Genomic DNA, 16,004 nt, shown 5'->3' with positions numbered 1-16,004 from the left:
CCCTAAGTCTTTCTTTTGTCCCCAAAAGAGCAGATGACTTTCCTGAAATAAAATGCAAAAGGCGTATTGTTTCTTTTCTTAGATAACGTACGTGTTTATTTTGAGTAATCTCTAACAATCTATACTTCGGGCCAAGTTTGCCAGGGTAAAAATCAAACCCTCTTCCCCAACTTCGCGCTTGTCTTGACCCTGATCCCCACCGACAGCCCCGTCGCCGCCAGCGCCATGAACCCCGCGTACAGAATGGCCGGCCGGTACGCCTTCGTGCCCGCGCCTTCACCCCCGGACGCATCGAGGATGTATCCTGCAATCGGCGAGCCCTACCCACTGTCAGTATTCCCACCTAGAACCTCCAACCCACACATTCTGCCAAGAAAGAGAAGGGAAAATCTCACAAGAAGATACCCCCCGGCCCACCCCGTGACAATCATCCCCATCGCGACGCCCACCCGAGCCGACCCAAACACATTCCCCACCACCGTGGGGATCGTCGAGAAGAACCCCCCATTCGACATGCCGTTAATCACCACAAAGACGATGAGCGGGCCGATGGACGTCGACACGGGCCAGATGATCAACATGCTTAAGGCGGAGAGCAGCAGCGAGCCGAACAACGTGTTCAGCGGGCCGATGGTGTCGCTCGCGAAGCCGCAGGTGAGGCGGCCCAGCGCGGAGGAGAAATTGAAGGCGGCGACGACGCCGGCGCCGGCCGTGGAGCCCATGCCCAGGGCATTGACGTAGAGCGGCAGGAAGAACGGAGGCACCAGGAGGGGGAAGGTGGCGATGGCGCCGACGGCGAAGAGGAGGCAGAAGCGGACGTCGCGGAAGAGGCGCCTATTCTCTGGTCAGGTCGGGGGTTGCTGGGGGTGGGTTAGGGTTCGGGGAAAGGGGCGGGGCTGCACGCACCACTCCACCACCGCAGCCCGCGGGATCGGGATGCGCTGCTGCACCAGCCACGCGGCCGGCAGCCCCGTGGCCAGGGTCATGAGCCCGATCACCCGGAAGGTCCAGGCGGTGCCGACGCGGTCGAGGAGGGCGTTGATGAGGAAGCTGAGCGCGGTGCCGCCGAGGCCGCCGGCCGCGTAGACGATGCCGTTGGCGGTGCCGCGCTTGGCCCGGAAGTACTGCGCGGGGATGGTGGAGACGACCATGAAGCACATACTGGATACAGTATACAGTGTCAGCCCTATCACCATCACCATCACCACACCGTTTCCCCCATCACAAGATGCAGACGAACCTAATGCCCACCCCAAACACCACCCCCTGCGTCACAAACAACCCCGCCACGTTCCGGTACGAGAACCCACTCAGAATCGACCCCAGCCCCAGACAGAAAACCCCCAGCATCGCGCTGCGCTGCGTCCCCAGCGTCCGGATCAGCTGCGCGTTGGCAATCCCCAGAAACGAGATGCACGCCGTCGCCAGCGACCCCACGAACGCCAGCGTCGACGCCGCCGCCAGCCCCTCCTGCACCAGCGCCGCCTGCAGCACCCCCCAGCAGTACGAGGTCCCGATCACCCACCACGTCAGCACGGCACACGCCCCGATCACGACCCACCCGCGTCCGCCGTCGGGCACCTCGGCGTCGGCCTGCGCGGACGCCTGCATGATCGCGTCGTCGGCGGGGGCGGCGGTGGGTGCTGCGAGGGGGTGTTTGGGCGCGCGCGACTCCAGTTCGATGGCGGGGGCGGTTTGCCATTGTACTGCTGTGGAGGTCGAGGTGGAGGCCATGGCTGCGGATTGGCGGGAGTAAGTGTACTGTAGATGAGGGCTGTGGTGGCTGTCTTGCGGTGGGTTGGCGGAGGTACTGTATGTAGGCCACCCGGGAGTTGATGTTGTGTGTGACTGCCCTTCGGTGATAGAAAGAAACTCGGAGGTGAAAAGAACCCAGAAAAAGAGTCGATATGATTCACATCTAGTCGGTTACCCTCGGTGGCCCACCCCGAAACCTGGGTCTGGGGTGCAAAATTGGAAAAGTGGAGCATGTCATGACAAGGGCGTGGACGAGGCGAGGCGCCATAGGGTACATACAGTACAGTACACTATGAAAACACCCGAATCGACGAAGTGAAGAATATTCGGCACTGATCCGCTGCTGAGTCAATTGAGCACATGGAAGAAATGAAGTATAAGGGCTGGATCTTGACTTGCTCTACCAGCAGGGTTGCATGAGGTTTTCAGTAGACATTCATACGCGGTGCATAGTTACTAAGCCGGTCATGTGGATGCATGCATGGCTGCTCCGTATACTTTGTATACTTTGTTCACATGCTGGACATCCCCTCTTCTTCAAGTTGATCCTTACTTTGTAGAGGAGAGGTGTGGGAAGCAAAGGCTGAACAGAGTGAATCCAGAGTCAACTTATTTCATACTCATCTTCGTACCCCTCGACGCTAGGTGACATCACCCTTGCATTGGCCGTCTGCCCGACGATCAACTCAACCCCTCTTCACCCCGCACGCTATTCACCCATTCACCCTTATACAAGCACTGCACTGTCCCTACGCCTACTCCTTCCCCGTTCCTCGACTTCACACTCACACTCACAACCACAACCACAACCCACCATGACCACCCTAACCTGGCAGCAAAAAGTCCAAGCCAAGCAAGCCGAAGCCCTGGCCAAGATCCCCGCCGAATGGCGCCTCCCCGCCTCTCTCCTCGCGACAGCCACCCCCATCTCCCCGGAGAATGTCCTCTCCATCCCGCGTGACAGTGGGCTTCTGACCGCGCGCGAGCTGGCCATCACCGAGACAGCAGACGCGACGACCCTGCTCGCGCAGCTGGCGGACGGCACCTACACGGCCGTCGAAGTGACGACAGCCTTCAGCAAGCGCGCGGCCATCGCCCAACAACTGACCCACTGCCTCACAGAAACGATGTTCGAGCAAGCCCAGGCCCGCGCCCAGGAGCTCGACGAACACCTCGCAAGGACAGGCCAGCCCGTGGGGCCGCTGCACGGGCTCCCCGTCAGCATCAAGGACATGTTCCACGTCGCCGGGACAGCGTCGACGCTGGGCTACGTGCACTTCCTGGACCGACCAGCCCAAAAGACCAACACGCCGCTCGTGGACGTGCTGCTGGCCGCCGGCGCCGTGATCTACGTCAAGACCAACGTGCCCCAGACGCTGATGACCGCCGACTCGCACAACAACGTCTTCGGCCGCGTGCTCAACCCGCACCACCGCTCGCTGACCGCCGGCGGCAGCTCGGGCGGCGAGGGCGCCCTCGTCGCCCTACGCGGCTCGCTGCTCGGTGTCGCCACCGACATCGCCGGCTCCATCCGCATCCCCGCCCACTGCTGCGGCCTCGTCGGCTTCAAGCCCTCCATGGGCCGCGTCCCCCACGCCGGCGTCATGAGTCCCGCCGTCGCCGGGTATCTGTCCGGGATCTCCGCGGTGATTGGGCCTGTCTGCCACTCCGTCCGCGACGCGGATCTCTTCATGAAGACTGTCTGCGACGTGCCGCCTTTTGATTTTGATGATCATGCGTTGGGAATCCCCTGGGCTGTAGCCGACCAAGGGAAGGGCGAGAAGCTGCGGATCGGGCTGTTCACGGCGCACCCCGGTTTGCCGCTGCACCCTAACATCGCGCGGAACCTGCATCGGGCGGCGGAGAAGCTTGCTGCTGCGGGCCACGAGATTGTGGATGTTACTACGGAGTTCCCGGACATGGAGGAGGGGAATGAGATCGCGTTCGGGCTGTTCGGGCTCGATGCCGACCGGACCGCGGAGTCGCATTTGCATGCAGCGGGCGAGCCGCCCGTTCCGTCCGTGGGGATCGTCAATGGATCCAGCAAGACAAATCCAAACCCGACCCTGCGCGATCTGTTCAGGTTGACCGCCCGAAAGGCGGAGATCACCGCGCAGACGCGCCGCATGTTTGTGGACAAGAAGCTGGATGTGATCCTGGCGCCGGCGTACCAGAGCTGCGCCCTGCCGCATGATAGGTATAGTCATGTGTGGTATACGGTGTTTTGGAATTTGGTGGATGTATGTTCTACTCTACCACCCTGAGTTTGGGACGGGGGGCATTGGGTGCTGATAGCGTACAGAGTCCGAGCTGCGTGCTGCCGTTCGGCAGGTCAGAGGCTGCTGCGGATCGGGAATGGTTCAGACAGGATGCAGTGTATCGACCCCCTTGTAAGTGTTCCATTCAACCACTGTGAAACTCCAACTGATGGGATGCAGATCGTCCGGAGGAAGTGGAGGGCGCGCCTTGTCATGTGCAGTTGGTCGGACGGCGGCTGAAGGAAGAGTTGCTGGCACGACAGGCGGAGTTGGTCGAGGCGGTCCTAAGAAATGACTAGGCGGTTGGAGCTTGTCAAGGGGTGGGGTGTGGATGGCTGTAGGAGCCTACGCGTTATGATATGGTAGATTACCGATCAAATAGTCCTATCCTCTTAGCCACAAGCAAGAACAACGCGATCAACCCCAAGATAACCCCAAGAATCCCATACCACCAGGCCAGGCTTCCAGGCGAATTGCCCGGCACCATGACGTTCATCCCAAAAAGCCCGGTAATGAATTGCATCGGCACGATGGTCGCCGCCACGACAGTTAAGCGACTCAGCGCCGTGGCGATTTCATTGCGCATGCGCCCGGAGTCGAAGTGCAGCTGCGACAGATACTTCGACTGCGACCGCGAGAGCATCTGCTCCGCCTGCTCCAGATTGGCCATCATGGTCAACACGTGGTCACGGATGTCACTGAGGTACAGTGCCACCTGGGTCGACGTGGCCGCCAGCGCGTCACAGTGGCGCGCAAAGCACCGGATCACGTCCGTCTTGTCATGCAGCAGCTGCCGGATCTGAATCACCTCCTTGCGCCACTTGTAGATCTGCTGCAAGGCCAGTCCAATCTCGTCCGGGCGGGTCACGGCAATGTGATCTTCCATCAGGTCGACGCCAGTCTCCACGCGAGCAATGAACGGGGCGAAACTGTCGACGATCGCGTCACTAGGAGACTCGCGTTAGAGTTGGGAAGAAAAGATGAGGAGGGGACGTACATGATAGCATAGCAGATCCAATCGCTAGTCAACGCCAGATGACTCCGGTGCTCCTTGATGCGATTCCGGACGTGGTCAGCGTGCAAGCTGGTTCCGAAATTGAAGCTGATCACCCCCTCTGGGAAGACGACAGCGTATAGGTTGTGGGAGACGATGCACACGCCCTCGTCGGTCTTGCGGGAACTGGGCGGTCGCAATGAGAGGAAGTAGTAGGAGTCAAACAGCTCGATCTTTTCGCGCGTCTCTCGCAGCGTGATGTCCTCGACGGTCAGCGGGTGGAGACCGAAGCTCCGCGCGAGGGTCTCAATGTCCTCATCGGAGGCGGCGGTCACGTCCAGCCACCAGAGGCCATTATGGACGCCCGTGTCAAGCAGAGCTACCACGGGGTTGTAGATACCACAGAGATCATCCAAGCTGGGGGCGTGGACAAAGAAGTCCAGCTTGGTGGTGAAAAAGTTCAAGGAGGAGGATTCTTTGGCAGCCGGGGCGGCCGAGTCGTCCGCCGGGCGGAAATCCGGGGTCGACGCGGCCATGATCGGCCTCGACAGCCTTTTAGTCGGGGGTGAAGGATGAGATGGTGAGAGGCATCAACTGATAATCGCTGCACGAAACGATCAGGGGCATTCTGATCGGACTGTCATCCCTGGAATGAAGTCAGAAAGGAGAAAGGGGAAAGGTTGCAGACAGACGGGAGAGGGAGAGAGAGTGGCAGTGTCGATGCCAAGAGGAGACTTCGCAACAGGGAAGCCAAGACCTTTCCGTGGTACAGAAAGCAATAATGAATGCAACAGTGCAAACACCGCCCGAACGCCTGAGGCATCGCCTGACGCACCGCCCCCGACTCGGCCCCGGTTCTACGGCCCCGGTTCTACGGCGCCGGTTTAAGGGCCCGGCTTGCAGGGACGGGCACTGCGCTCGGCACTTGCTTTCTTCACCTTGGATTGATCTGCTTTTTTGATACCATCACTTCACAGGTGATCGCTTACACACACACTCTCTCTCTCTCTCACACACACACACACACACACACACACACACACACACACAAAGGTGAGGTGCTAACAATTTCAGTGTCAATGCTAGGCATTCCTCTCTGAGACTCTGATAGCTGCCGTTATCATCACAACGAAGATCTACTATCCATCTCCTGCAGCTGCATCAAGATCCAAGGTCAAGTATATACTCTCCGGATAAGAGCTCATCCCCAAGCCTCGTTTAGCCACCAGTTCTAGACACCACGCGTCCCTGCCTCTGTCTATCCCAATCTCTATCCGATTATCCGGAGACACCAAGGTCTGGTCTGCGAGTCAGACATGTCATGGAACGACCCACTCCAGGGTCCACCGTTTACCCCGGACCCAGCTGCGTGGACGAGGTATAACTAGCTGGTCCCCGGCTGCTCTTCCTCCGAACAACCACATCCAAACACCTTTCAACATGCCATTCAATATCATCATCGTCGGGGCCGGCCTCATCGGCCCCCGCCACGCCCAAACCGTCCAGGCCAACCCCAACACCAACCTCCTCGCCCTGGTGGACCCCTCCCCCAACGCCATCCAAACGGCCGAGACCCTGCAGACAGCCTACTTTCCCTCCGTGGCCGCCCTCCTCGCAAGCCCATTCACTCCCCGCCCCGACGCAGCCATCGTCTGCACCCCCAACCACACGCACATCCCCATTGCCACCGACCTCCTATCACAAGGCATTCACGTGCTGCTGGAGAAGCCCATCAGCGACGACCCAGCCACGGCCCGCGCCCTCCTCTCCACCCTCACCCCGTCATCCCCGAAGCTGCTCATCGGCCACCACCGCCGCTTCAACCCCTACATCACGGCCACGAAGCAGCTCCTCTCCCGCAACGCGCTGGGCCCGCTCATCGCGCTCAACGGCCTCTGGACCCTGTACAAACCCGACAGCTACTTCGCCGCACCGGGCGACTGGCGCCGTAGCACCACCACAGGCGGCGGGGTGCTCTCGATCAACCTGATCCACGACATCGACCTGCTGCACTACCTCTTCGGCCCGATCACGCGGGTCTTCGCCGAGCAAACCCCCTCCACCCGGCCGTCCCCGCCGCACGACGCCGAAGAAGGCGCCGCGATCACCCTGCGGTTCGCCTCCGGCGTGGTCGGCACCTTCCTGGTGTGCGACGCCACGCCGGCGCCGTGGAGCTTCGAGGCCGGCACCGGCGAGAATCCGCTCATCCCGCAGGTGCAGGGGCCGGGCGGCGAAGGGTTCTACCGGATTTTCGGGCAGAAGGGGTCGCTGAGCGTGCCGGACATGCGGCTGTGGAGCTACGAGGGCCGCGCGCAGCGCAGTTGGAACGAGGAGCTGGCCGTGGAGCGGGCGGCGGTGGACACGACGCAGACGCCGTTCGCGCTGCAGCTGGCGCACTTTGTGGAGGTGCTGGAGGGGAAGGTTGAACCGGTTTGTTCGGGAGAAGAGGCGTTGCGGGCGTTGGATGTGGTGGACGCGATCGGCCGGGCGTTGCGGACGGGGCAGGTGGTGGACGTGGAGGATTAGCCTCGGTCTGGATATTTAGCGACTGTAGTATAGTTGGTATCATAATGCCATTGTTTGATTGACCACGTCAACTCCATTCAAGGGCCTGTGTCCCTCCCTGTTCCGCAGGAAACAAAACCACCCGTCATCACTGTAAGACTAGTAAGAGGGAAGGATCGTGGCTCAGCAACTGCGCCATCACATCACCTCCAATAATCCCTCCCCCCCCAATTTATCTTCACCTCCATCAATGGACCACAAATCTCCAAGAAAGCATGCACCGGACCGATCCGCCGTGAAAACCAACATCCATTCACGCATACAATAGCACCATCCAACCACTCCCCAAAATCCATCAGTGATCGGCCGAGATCCTTACCCCCCCCCCCCCCCCCCCCCAACCCCACCAGCGCCACACCACACCACGAGGCTGTGGCTGCGATACGAACTGTGGCTCGGGCAGGGCAGTCAGGCACGGCACAAGCCCGTCCATCCCTCTCCCCTGGACCCTTGTACTATTCCTACCCTCGGCGTGAACTATATCCGGTATACGAAAGATCATAATAGCTGCCTACTAAGACCTTCTTCCAGATTCTTTTCTAGCCAGGTTCTATACGCAGTTGACTAGCTTAAGTTATGACGGTATACAGGGACGAGTCAGGGGCCAAGCGATCCCCACCAACCAACCATCGAGGCCCTAGGGACCGGGTCTGTTGGGGGCTGCAGGCTGCCGCGGGTGCAGTGCAGGGGCAGGCAGCTTCTTCGATCGGGTTCGCTTTGATGACTTCAAGAGATCATGAAGAGAAGAGGCTCTTCTCATGTACTGTATTGTACGTAGTGCAGCTGATTTCTTCGATGTGTACCCTGGGCATTCTCTTACCGCCAGAAAATTAAAAAAAAAAAAAAATAAGAAGAAAAGAAAAACCCAGAGAAATAAAACTGCTGGTGATGTCATGTCATCTGGTTAGTGCAATTGCCCGGGTGACTCGGGCTGGATGATAGGAGAGAGGAAGACAGAGCCCGGGTGACCTTGCTGGACTTATCCCATCATTGCCTAGCTACTCCTAGTAACTACTAACTACCTCTTTCGTAAGGCTGGTACTTCCACCACTATACTGTACACTCACCGACAATCCAACAGATACGAGCAGATATGAATGACTCCCCTCTAGCTGGGAATAGGCATGGTCTGGTGCCTACCTACTATAGCGATACTTACACCACCCTACATTTACTCCAACTCACACTCACACTCACACTCACACTCACCCTGCTCAGCCACACGAAGGCTGGTGTGAAAGGAAAAGAGCCCAGGGCACGAAGCACAAACCCGGTGATCTCCCGTCCATGTGCTCTGGATGACGAGGCAGTAGATATAATGCCTTCGACCCTTCCCCTTGTTTCTACACTAACCCTCGCTCTTTTATCTCTTTTGTCTTTTTCTCCTTGTATGCACCTGCACCTGAACCAGCCGATGCCTCGTACGTTCATGTTCTGCTCCTTTCTCCATCAGGCGCGGTGAACCCATGACTCCTACCACATGTCGCTCGGCACCGAACAACAAGAGTTGCTTGCTTTCACGCTCCCCCTCGTCGTCCTTGTTGCGACAACAACGCCGCGGTCTACACAAAGAGATCGGATGCCACGCCTATTGTTCCCGCTGCTCTACGATGCCGGTGCGCGTCCTTTGTCTTTGAGGGCGGGTTTCATTCGCGAGTCTGTCCCCGCCAAGTATATCTGGCCGCCTTACGGCCCTGCTGTCAGAGAATATCAACGTCATTTGTGGTCCACCTACCTGTCATAGAGTATTTCCCACCCAGTACACGGCAGGTCTGAGAGAGGCTCTGCGCTAATCATGTGTCATATCAGAGAAACCATCGAGGTCCTTCCGGGGGGGATTAGGCGCATCGAGCGGAAGGTGAAGCGCTGCCCCCGAAGCTGGATCAGACTGTGTCGTGAAACAACCCAGACCAGTATCGAACGAGACTGTCGCGGAGTATCAGTAAACATGAACATGAGGGGCCTGGATGACCTGCACGGTATGCCTAGGCCACTGACCCGCAGACGTAGTGGAAGCTTCAAATTTCGGTTTCCCTTTCTCAGACGGCAGCCGGACTCGTCGGAGGATGAACCGAAACGGACGCAGCCACCCCGGCGGCCGCGCGGCCGGCCATCGCCCGTCGTGGTCGACCCGCCCCGTCGCCCTAAGCCCCGGCTGGTGTCGCCCATGCGACCCATGACTTCGCACAGATCGACGCCCTCGCGATCACCCCCCGCGATTCGATTTGCCGCTCCACGTCAAAGCGGACGAGCTCTGCGCGAGGAACCCATGCCTCGAGGGCGGCCTCGACCCGCCACACCGTCACCAGTGGGACTTCCCTCACGCCCTCCCAAACGGAAACGGCTGACCCAAGTGTTGAAGCAGATCTTCGTCACCCAACCAAGACAGCCCACATCTCCAATCGCGATGGATCCGCAAGTGGTACATCGCCCGAACCCTGCGCATAATCATCGTCTGACACGTGCAATCAAACAGGTATTCCGGCCTCGTTCCCGCTCTCAACCCGCCCGATTGACAGTAGAGGTGGAGACTCGCCAGCCCCGGGCTGAGGCGGCAAGAGTGATCTCACCCCGGGCCGTTCCACCCATCCCCCCGCGACGGACCCGGCCCCCGCGCCCGCGCTCCCCCGTGACGGAACGGGAGCCCATCCGGAAGACGCGCTCCCCCGTGACGGAGCGGGAGCCCATCCGCAAGACGCGCTCCACGCCGGGGATGCCGCACCTCCGGACTACGTCGCCGCAACAGAGTAGTCGGAGCATCACCCCGACGCGCCACGTGCACTTCGCCGAGAACCTGGAGCAGGTCCCGCCCAGCTCGAGCGAGAACAGCCCGGTGGAGGACACGACGACCGGCGAATCCAGCGACGACAGCCCCACGCGTCGCATCCCGACGCGCCCCCCACCCAGCAGAATCCCCATCCGCCCGATGAACCGCCGCAGTCGCTCCTTGGACACCCATTCCATCCGTAGCCGCATGTCCCCCCGAGAGCCGGCCCGTCCCCGCACGGCATCGCCGTATCCCACGCGACTTGACTCACGGGCTCGACCCCCGCCAACGACGCCCCGGTCGCACACGCTGCAGCAGGCACGACCTCGCATTATTCAGGAGGGGACGCGGGATCTGCGGGAGCGAGGATCGCGGTTGTTGGAGACCTCGTTTGCGCGGCGGAGCGATGAGGCTGTGAGGAGTGCGGGCCCGACGCGTCGACGGGCCCGACCGCGCACGCGGGTCTCGATGAATGATTATTGGGCGATGTTTCCGGGCGATGAGCGGATTGCGGACGAGGACGATCGGAGTGGAGGGTCGAGGTTGGGACGATGGCGGTAGTTGGGTCGTGCAGGTGTTATGTTGAGTGTGTGTCTTTCATTCAGTCTCCTATGTTGTGTTCTTTGTCTTTGTGCGATGGTTGGAATCTCGGAGGAAGGGCGGGCGACGGCGACTGGGACGACCCCGCATGTGACCCCGCACGTGATGGGGTTACCTCGGCAGCGGCTCAGCGGCTCAGCGGCTACAGGCGGGCGGAGGCGGACTTCGTTCCTTGAGCTTGTTGGATATAACGTTACCTGCGATACCCTCCTTACTTGACTTACTTGCACTTGCACTTACACTTGCACTTACCCTCACTTTAATACCTCTCCTACATCAATCAATCATAATACTACTATCAGAACACCTTCCCTTCCTCGCCTGTAAATTGAACTGCCCACCCCTCCCATCATGCAGCGCACCACTCGAGTGATGCGGGCCCTCCCCGCACGCCCTCCGTTCCAGCGCGCGTTCCACACCACCCGGCCATCTCAGATTGAAGAAGCCTACATCCTGAGTGCAGCTCGCACGCCGACTGCCAAGGTGAGCTCATTCTTGACTCCGTGAACATATTGCCCATACAACCCAATATCACAGTCACCATACGAACATGGGGGAGACCCCCATACCCCCCTCTTTACCATCACCACCCCACCTACCCCATCCCCCAACCCAGGCACATGGGGGGAGAACCCCCCAAACCCCCCCTTTTCTTCCAACAATCCCCCCCTTCTTACCTCCTCCACCACCACTAACCACACCAACGCAACAGTTCAACGGCCCCTTCGCCACCGTCTCAGCCCCGCACCTCGGCGCAACCGCCATCCGCGCCGCAATCACCAAATCCAAGGTCCCAGTATCCGAAATCACAGACCTGTACATGGGCAACGTCCTCTCCGCGAACGTCGGGCAATCCCCCGCCCGGCAGGCAGCCATCTTCGCCGACCTCCCGCCGTCCCTCGACTGCACAACGATCAACAAAGTCTGCGCCTCGGGCCTCAAAGCCGTCGCCCTGGCCGCCCAGAACATCCAGCTCGGACTCTCCCGCGCGCAGATCGCCGGCGGGATGGAGAACATGTCGCGGGTGCCGTACTACCTGCCGCGGAGCGCGCAGCTCCCACCTTTCGGGGACATCAAGCTGGAGGACGGGCTGATCAAGGATGGGCTGTGGGACGTGTACAACCAGATCCACATGGGGATCTGCGCGGAGACGACGGCCAAGAAGCACGGGGTCAGCCGGGAGGCGCAGGACGACTACGCGATCCGCAGCTACGAGCGCGCGCAGGCGGCGTGGCGGACGGGGAAGTTCGCGGCGGAGGTGGTGCCCGTGACGGTGCGGGACAAGAAGGGCAAGGAGACGGTCGTGGGCACGGACGAGGGGTTCGAGAGTCTGCGCGCCGACAAGCTGCGCGCGCTGAAGCCCGCCTTCCTCCGCGACGGGTCGGGCACCGTCACCGCCGGGAACGCGAGTACCATGAACGACGGCGCGTCGGCGCTGGTGCTCGCGTCGAGGGACTTGGCCAGGCAGTATGCCGGGGACGGGAGCAACCCCGTGTTGGCGCGGGTGGTCGCGGCGGCGGATGCGGCGGTCGATCCCGTGGACTTTCCGGTCGCGCCGGCCAAGGCCGTGCCCATTGCGTTGCGGCGGGCCGGGATCACCAAGGAGCAGGTCGCGGTGTGGGAGTTTAACGAGGCGTTCGCGGCGGTGATCAAGGCGAATGAGAAGGTATGTTTGCGTTTGCGTCTACGGTGCGCTATCTGGCGCGCAAGAGGGCATCGTGCTAACGTGAGCGACACTAGATTCTCGGGCTGGAGAACGCGCGCGTCAATCCCCTCGGCGGCGCCATCTCGCTGGGCCATGCGCTCGGCAGCTCGGGCTCGCGCATCCTCGTGACCCTGCTGCACCAGTTGCAGCCGGGCGAGTACGGCGTCGCGGCTATCTGTAATGGCGGCGGTGCGGCGACGGCGATGGTGGTGCAGCGCGTCGAGAGGGTGGATTAGTTTTGTCGGTCTAGGTACAGATTGCAATGCATGGTCCGGATTGGACTTTTTCGGATATGGGATTTTTGGACAGGAAGAGCGGCTGATGTTGGCGTAGATATGGGCGTTGGGCGCTACGAGGCTCAGCTACGCTGCGTTTATACTCTGCTAGGGGGTGATAAAGCCTGGGAGTATTTTTAGCGTCGCGTGAGAAATGTAGGGGATGGATGTAGTTTGCTGCACTGGGTACTGGGTTATAGAAAGTAAGGAAAGGGGCCCGCGGTGTAGATGTGGAGCTCTGCGAAGGATTGGTTCTCACGCACAGGTAGCTGTGTTGCATTTTGTCTGGTATGCGCAGTACTGATATCTTAGATTGCAACAAGCCTACGAAGATGACCAACCGGCGTATTATCCAACCCCGCTCCAAGCACCAGTATCCAGGGACAGCCACTGGAGGATGCAGTCCAAATAAGCCCGCAATGACCCAATAGACACATCCAGAATTCGGTATCAGCCGAAAGACCACCACCGTACCGCAACACCACCTCCCATACCTACCAACGAACTCACACCTTGGCCGCAACATCCGCGCGCTCCGCATGCGTCGCCGTCCCAAAATGCTCCTCCGCATGCTCCTGCTTCTCACTGACCACGAGATCCCGCTGCTCGGCATCGCGGTTCCCATACCGCCCGATCTTGTACCACGGCAGCTCGAACAAGCGATCCATACTCTCCAGACTCCGTCCCGCCGTCTCGGGCACGCTGAACCACACCCACCCGCCACCCAGCACGGTCACCGCAGCGAAGAACCAGAAAGTCCCCTTGGGGGTGATGCCGCCGTCGCCGGTGCCGAGCAGCATGTTGGGCACGGCGCGCGAGTTGCCGTACTGATTGACGAAGTGCAGGGTCATGGCGGCCGAGGTGGCCAGGGCGCGGATGCGCAGCGGGAACAGCTCGGCCGTCAGGAGGTACTGCATCGAGTTCCAGCCCAGGGCCCAGCCGACGCCCGAGATGTAGATCATCGCGATGGCGCCGCGGCTGATGCCCTTCTTCGAGTCGGGGAGCACGAAGGCGTCGTCGATGCCCATTTGCGGGACGTCCGTCAGGAAGGCCGCGATGTAGACCATCGCGATGCCCTGGAGGGTGATGCCGAGCAGGAGGGCGCGTTTGCGACCGATCACGTCGACGAGGAAGAGCGCGCAGATGATGGCTGCGACCAGTTTGACGATGCCGAAGACGGCGGTCACGAGGAGCGATTCGTTGGAGCCCGTGATGCCGAGGAGCTTGAAGAGATCCGGTGCGTACAGCGTGATCGAGCCGGCGCCGGACCACTGCGACAGAAGCTGCGCCATGGCGGCCAGGTACAGGCGGTACAGGTTGCTCGGGATGAGGAAGGCCTCTTTGAGGACGCCAAGCCAGCCGGCGCCCAGGGTGGCTTCCAGCTCAGCCTGGTGGGCTTGCTGAATGGCGGTGATCTCTCGCACGACATACTCGTGGTCTTGTGGGAGGTTGCGGATGCGCGCGAGGTTACGCAGGGCTTGTTCGGGGTTTCCTTTCTTGATCAGGAATCGGGGGGATTCGTATTGGAGGAACGAGAGGATGATGATCAGGCCGGCGAAGATGATGTGCAAACTGGTGGGGATTTCCTGTGGCCAGTTAAATTAGCTTCGCGGTAATGGAAAGAGAACGTGGTGACATACCCATCGCTTGTGGGTGTTGTCTCCGAGATTCACTTGGCAGCCGTAGTTTGTGAAGTAGGCGAGCACAATGCCGAGATAGACGAATCCGGTAAAGACACAGGTACACAAGCCTCGGATAGATGCAGGCGCCTCCAACGGGTTAGTTGGGTTCGCAATCCATGTTCTGGGCCTCACTCACAATCTCAGCCAGGTAAACGGGTCCAACCACGACCGTTTGTCCTACTCCCAACCCGGCCACAAACCGACCGGCATAGATCGCACCCAGGTTACCGTTGGCTCCCATGAAGATGGCGATGCCGATGATCCATAAGACGCACAGTTGACGAGTAGCCCAGATCCGTCCAATTCGGTCACAAACGAGGAAAGCACTGGGTAGCATCATATATAAGCGATGAACCAACCCGTGAGGGCCAGAAGACTTACAAAAGAGCACCACCGACCGACCCAATCTGCACCATAGCGGACACATTCGCTTTGATATTGGTCTGTTCGACCGCGCTATAGGAGCTGTAATGGATGGTACGTTTGAAGTCTGCGGAGTTGAAAGCGCCCGAGATCAACCCCTCGTCCACTCCGCGAGCTGCGCCCATCAGGCCAAAGGAGAGAACGGCGAACCATAGCTTCCAATTGAAGATCTCCTTCGGGTCGCCGAGGTTCCTCAGACGGAAGATATTGACCGGTTTCTTGGAGCCAGCCATAGTAGGGCAAAGAGGCACAATCAACTATAGTACTGCTTGAGTAGAAAGGTATGATGGGAATGCATCTGGAGTGCGTCACGTTGCGGTTTATAAAAGGTCAAAAAGCGGATGCACCCCGAGCAAGCGATGAGCCTGTACCACACCAACCACAGTAGTGTGGGGTGCATCGGAATGAGCGAGAAGTTTGTGAATGAGAGGCACCAATCATCATGATCGTCTGACCAACTTGCGTCGGTGAATGCATGGGCTAGAGGAGGAAACGCAGGTTGCCGAGCGTGTAATCCGGCATGTCCCCTGTCGACCGTCCGAGTTTTCACGAGGAGCTTATCAATGAGAAAACACTGGAACGCCCTGTTTGACTGGCGGACACAGACTCCCCCACGTTCTGGCAAAGGGACCGTGGGGCCGCTGCGAGGTCTTTTTCCCCGGATGGAGAGGGCTGCATCCCTCGAGAGGCGGGGAAATGGCATGCGCTGGCTTGGCTGAGGGAGGTTCGGTCAACTTCCGCGCACGAATTCCGAGCAAATGAGGGTGTATGGGACGGCACAAACCCACAAACCCGGGGAAGACCCGCCTTGACCGGGGAAATTATGGGGAAAGCGTGGGACTGGGGGGCGGGTCACGCGAGATGGAATGCGTTAATGTGGGCAGCTCACTAGACTAAAGGTTGACCTAGTCTTAATGTCACCTCGTGGTACGGAGTAGCGATCAGCAATGCATTGCTCTGTTTAGGGTTAGTTGAGTGGT

At 59.8% G+C, this 16,004-nt stretch overlaps 7 protein-coding genes across 7 annotated transcripts; 4 read left to right on the top strand and 3 right to left on the bottom strand.

Moving 5' to 3' along the window:
• Positions 1-93: 93 nt before the first annotated feature.
• On the bottom strand, positions 94-2,130 carry BO86DRAFT_365723 (monocarboxylate transporter). The gene is made up of 4 exons (XM_025670070.1): positions 1,241-2,130; positions 907-1,161; positions 396-834; positions 94-320 (listed from the first exon to the last, which is right to left on the bottom strand). Exons 1-4 carry the CDS (start codon positions 1,732-1,734, stop codon positions 153-155), a joined length of 1,356 nt encoding a protein of 451 aa, XP_025525887.1. The 5' UTR covers positions 1,735-2,130; the 3' UTR covers positions 94-152.
• A 191-nt stretch (positions 2,131-2,321) lies between these two features.
• On the top strand, positions 2,322-4,312 carry BO86DRAFT_411191 (putative general amidase; the record flags this gene model as incomplete). Its single annotated transcript, XM_025674562.1, has 3 exons — positions 2,322-3,995; positions 4,058-4,145; positions 4,194-4,312. Exons 1-3 carry the CDS (start codon positions 2,571-2,573, stop codon positions 4,310-4,312), a joined length of 1,632 nt encoding a protein of 543 aa, XP_025525886.1. The 5' UTR covers positions 2,322-2,570.
• Positions 4,313-4,380: 68 nt separating this feature from the next.
• BO86DRAFT_317240 (magnesium transporter CorA family protein) lies at positions 4,381-5,543 on the bottom strand (the record flags this gene model as incomplete). Its single annotated transcript, XM_025668160.1, has 2 exons — positions 4,381-4,960; positions 5,011-5,543. 2 exons carry the CDS (start codon positions 5,541-5,543, stop codon positions 4,381-4,383), a joined length of 1,113 nt encoding a protein of 370 aa, XP_025525885.1.
• Positions 5,544-5,971: 428 nt separating this feature from the next.
• On the top strand, positions 5,972-7,604 carry BO86DRAFT_390619 (Gfo/Idh/MocA family protein). Its single transcript, XM_025672433.1, has 2 exons — positions 5,972-6,060; positions 6,119-7,604. The coding sequence occupies exon 2, from the start codon at positions 6,448-6,450 to the stop codon at positions 7,531-7,533; it is 1,086 nt and encodes a 361-aa protein (XP_025525884.1). The 5' UTR covers positions 5,972-6,060; positions 6,119-6,447; the 3' UTR covers positions 7,534-7,604.
• Positions 7,605-9,201: 1,597 nt separating this feature from the next.
• Positions 9,202-11,095, top strand: BO86DRAFT_135304 (putative RNA binding protein). Its single transcript, XM_025666135.1, has one exon. The coding sequence runs from the start codon at positions 9,368-9,370 to the stop codon at positions 10,898-10,900; it is 1,533 nt and encodes a 510-aa protein (XP_025525883.1). The 5' UTR covers positions 9,202-9,367; the 3' UTR covers positions 10,901-11,095.
• A 216-nt stretch (positions 11,096-11,311) lies between these two features.
• On the top strand, positions 11,312-12,880 carry BO86DRAFT_317211 (acetyl-CoA acetyltransferase; the record flags this gene model as incomplete). Its single annotated transcript, XM_025668159.1, has 3 exons — positions 11,312-11,422; positions 11,652-12,605; positions 12,680-12,880. 3 exons carry the CDS (start codon positions 11,312-11,314, stop codon positions 12,878-12,880), a joined length of 1,266 nt encoding a protein of 421 aa, XP_025525882.1.
• A 250-nt stretch (positions 12,881-13,130) lies between these two features.
• BO86DRAFT_135540 (putative MFS quinate transporter) lies at positions 13,131-15,488 on the bottom strand. Its single transcript, XM_025666137.1, has 4 exons — positions 14,983-15,488; positions 14,738-14,927; positions 14,560-14,688; positions 13,131-14,505 (listed from the first exon to the last, which is right to left on the bottom strand). Exons 1-4 carry the CDS (start codon positions 15,255-15,257, stop codon positions 13,426-13,428), a joined length of 1,674 nt encoding a protein of 557 aa, XP_025525881.1. The 5' UTR covers positions 15,258-15,488; the 3' UTR covers positions 13,131-13,425.
• Between the last annotated feature and the right edge of the window lie 516 nt (positions 15,489-16,004).

This window comes from Aspergillus japonicus, assembly GCF_003184785.1.
Source record: "Aspergillus japonicus CBS 114.51 unplaced genomic scaffold BO86scaffold_39, whole genome shotgun sequence".
Lineage (NCBI taxonomy): Eukaryota > Fungi > Ascomycota > Eurotiomycetes > Eurotiales > Aspergillaceae > Aspergillus > Aspergillus japonicus.
Note: the sequence above shows the minus strand (reverse complement) of the source record. Positions and strands in the feature narration are given on the sequence as shown.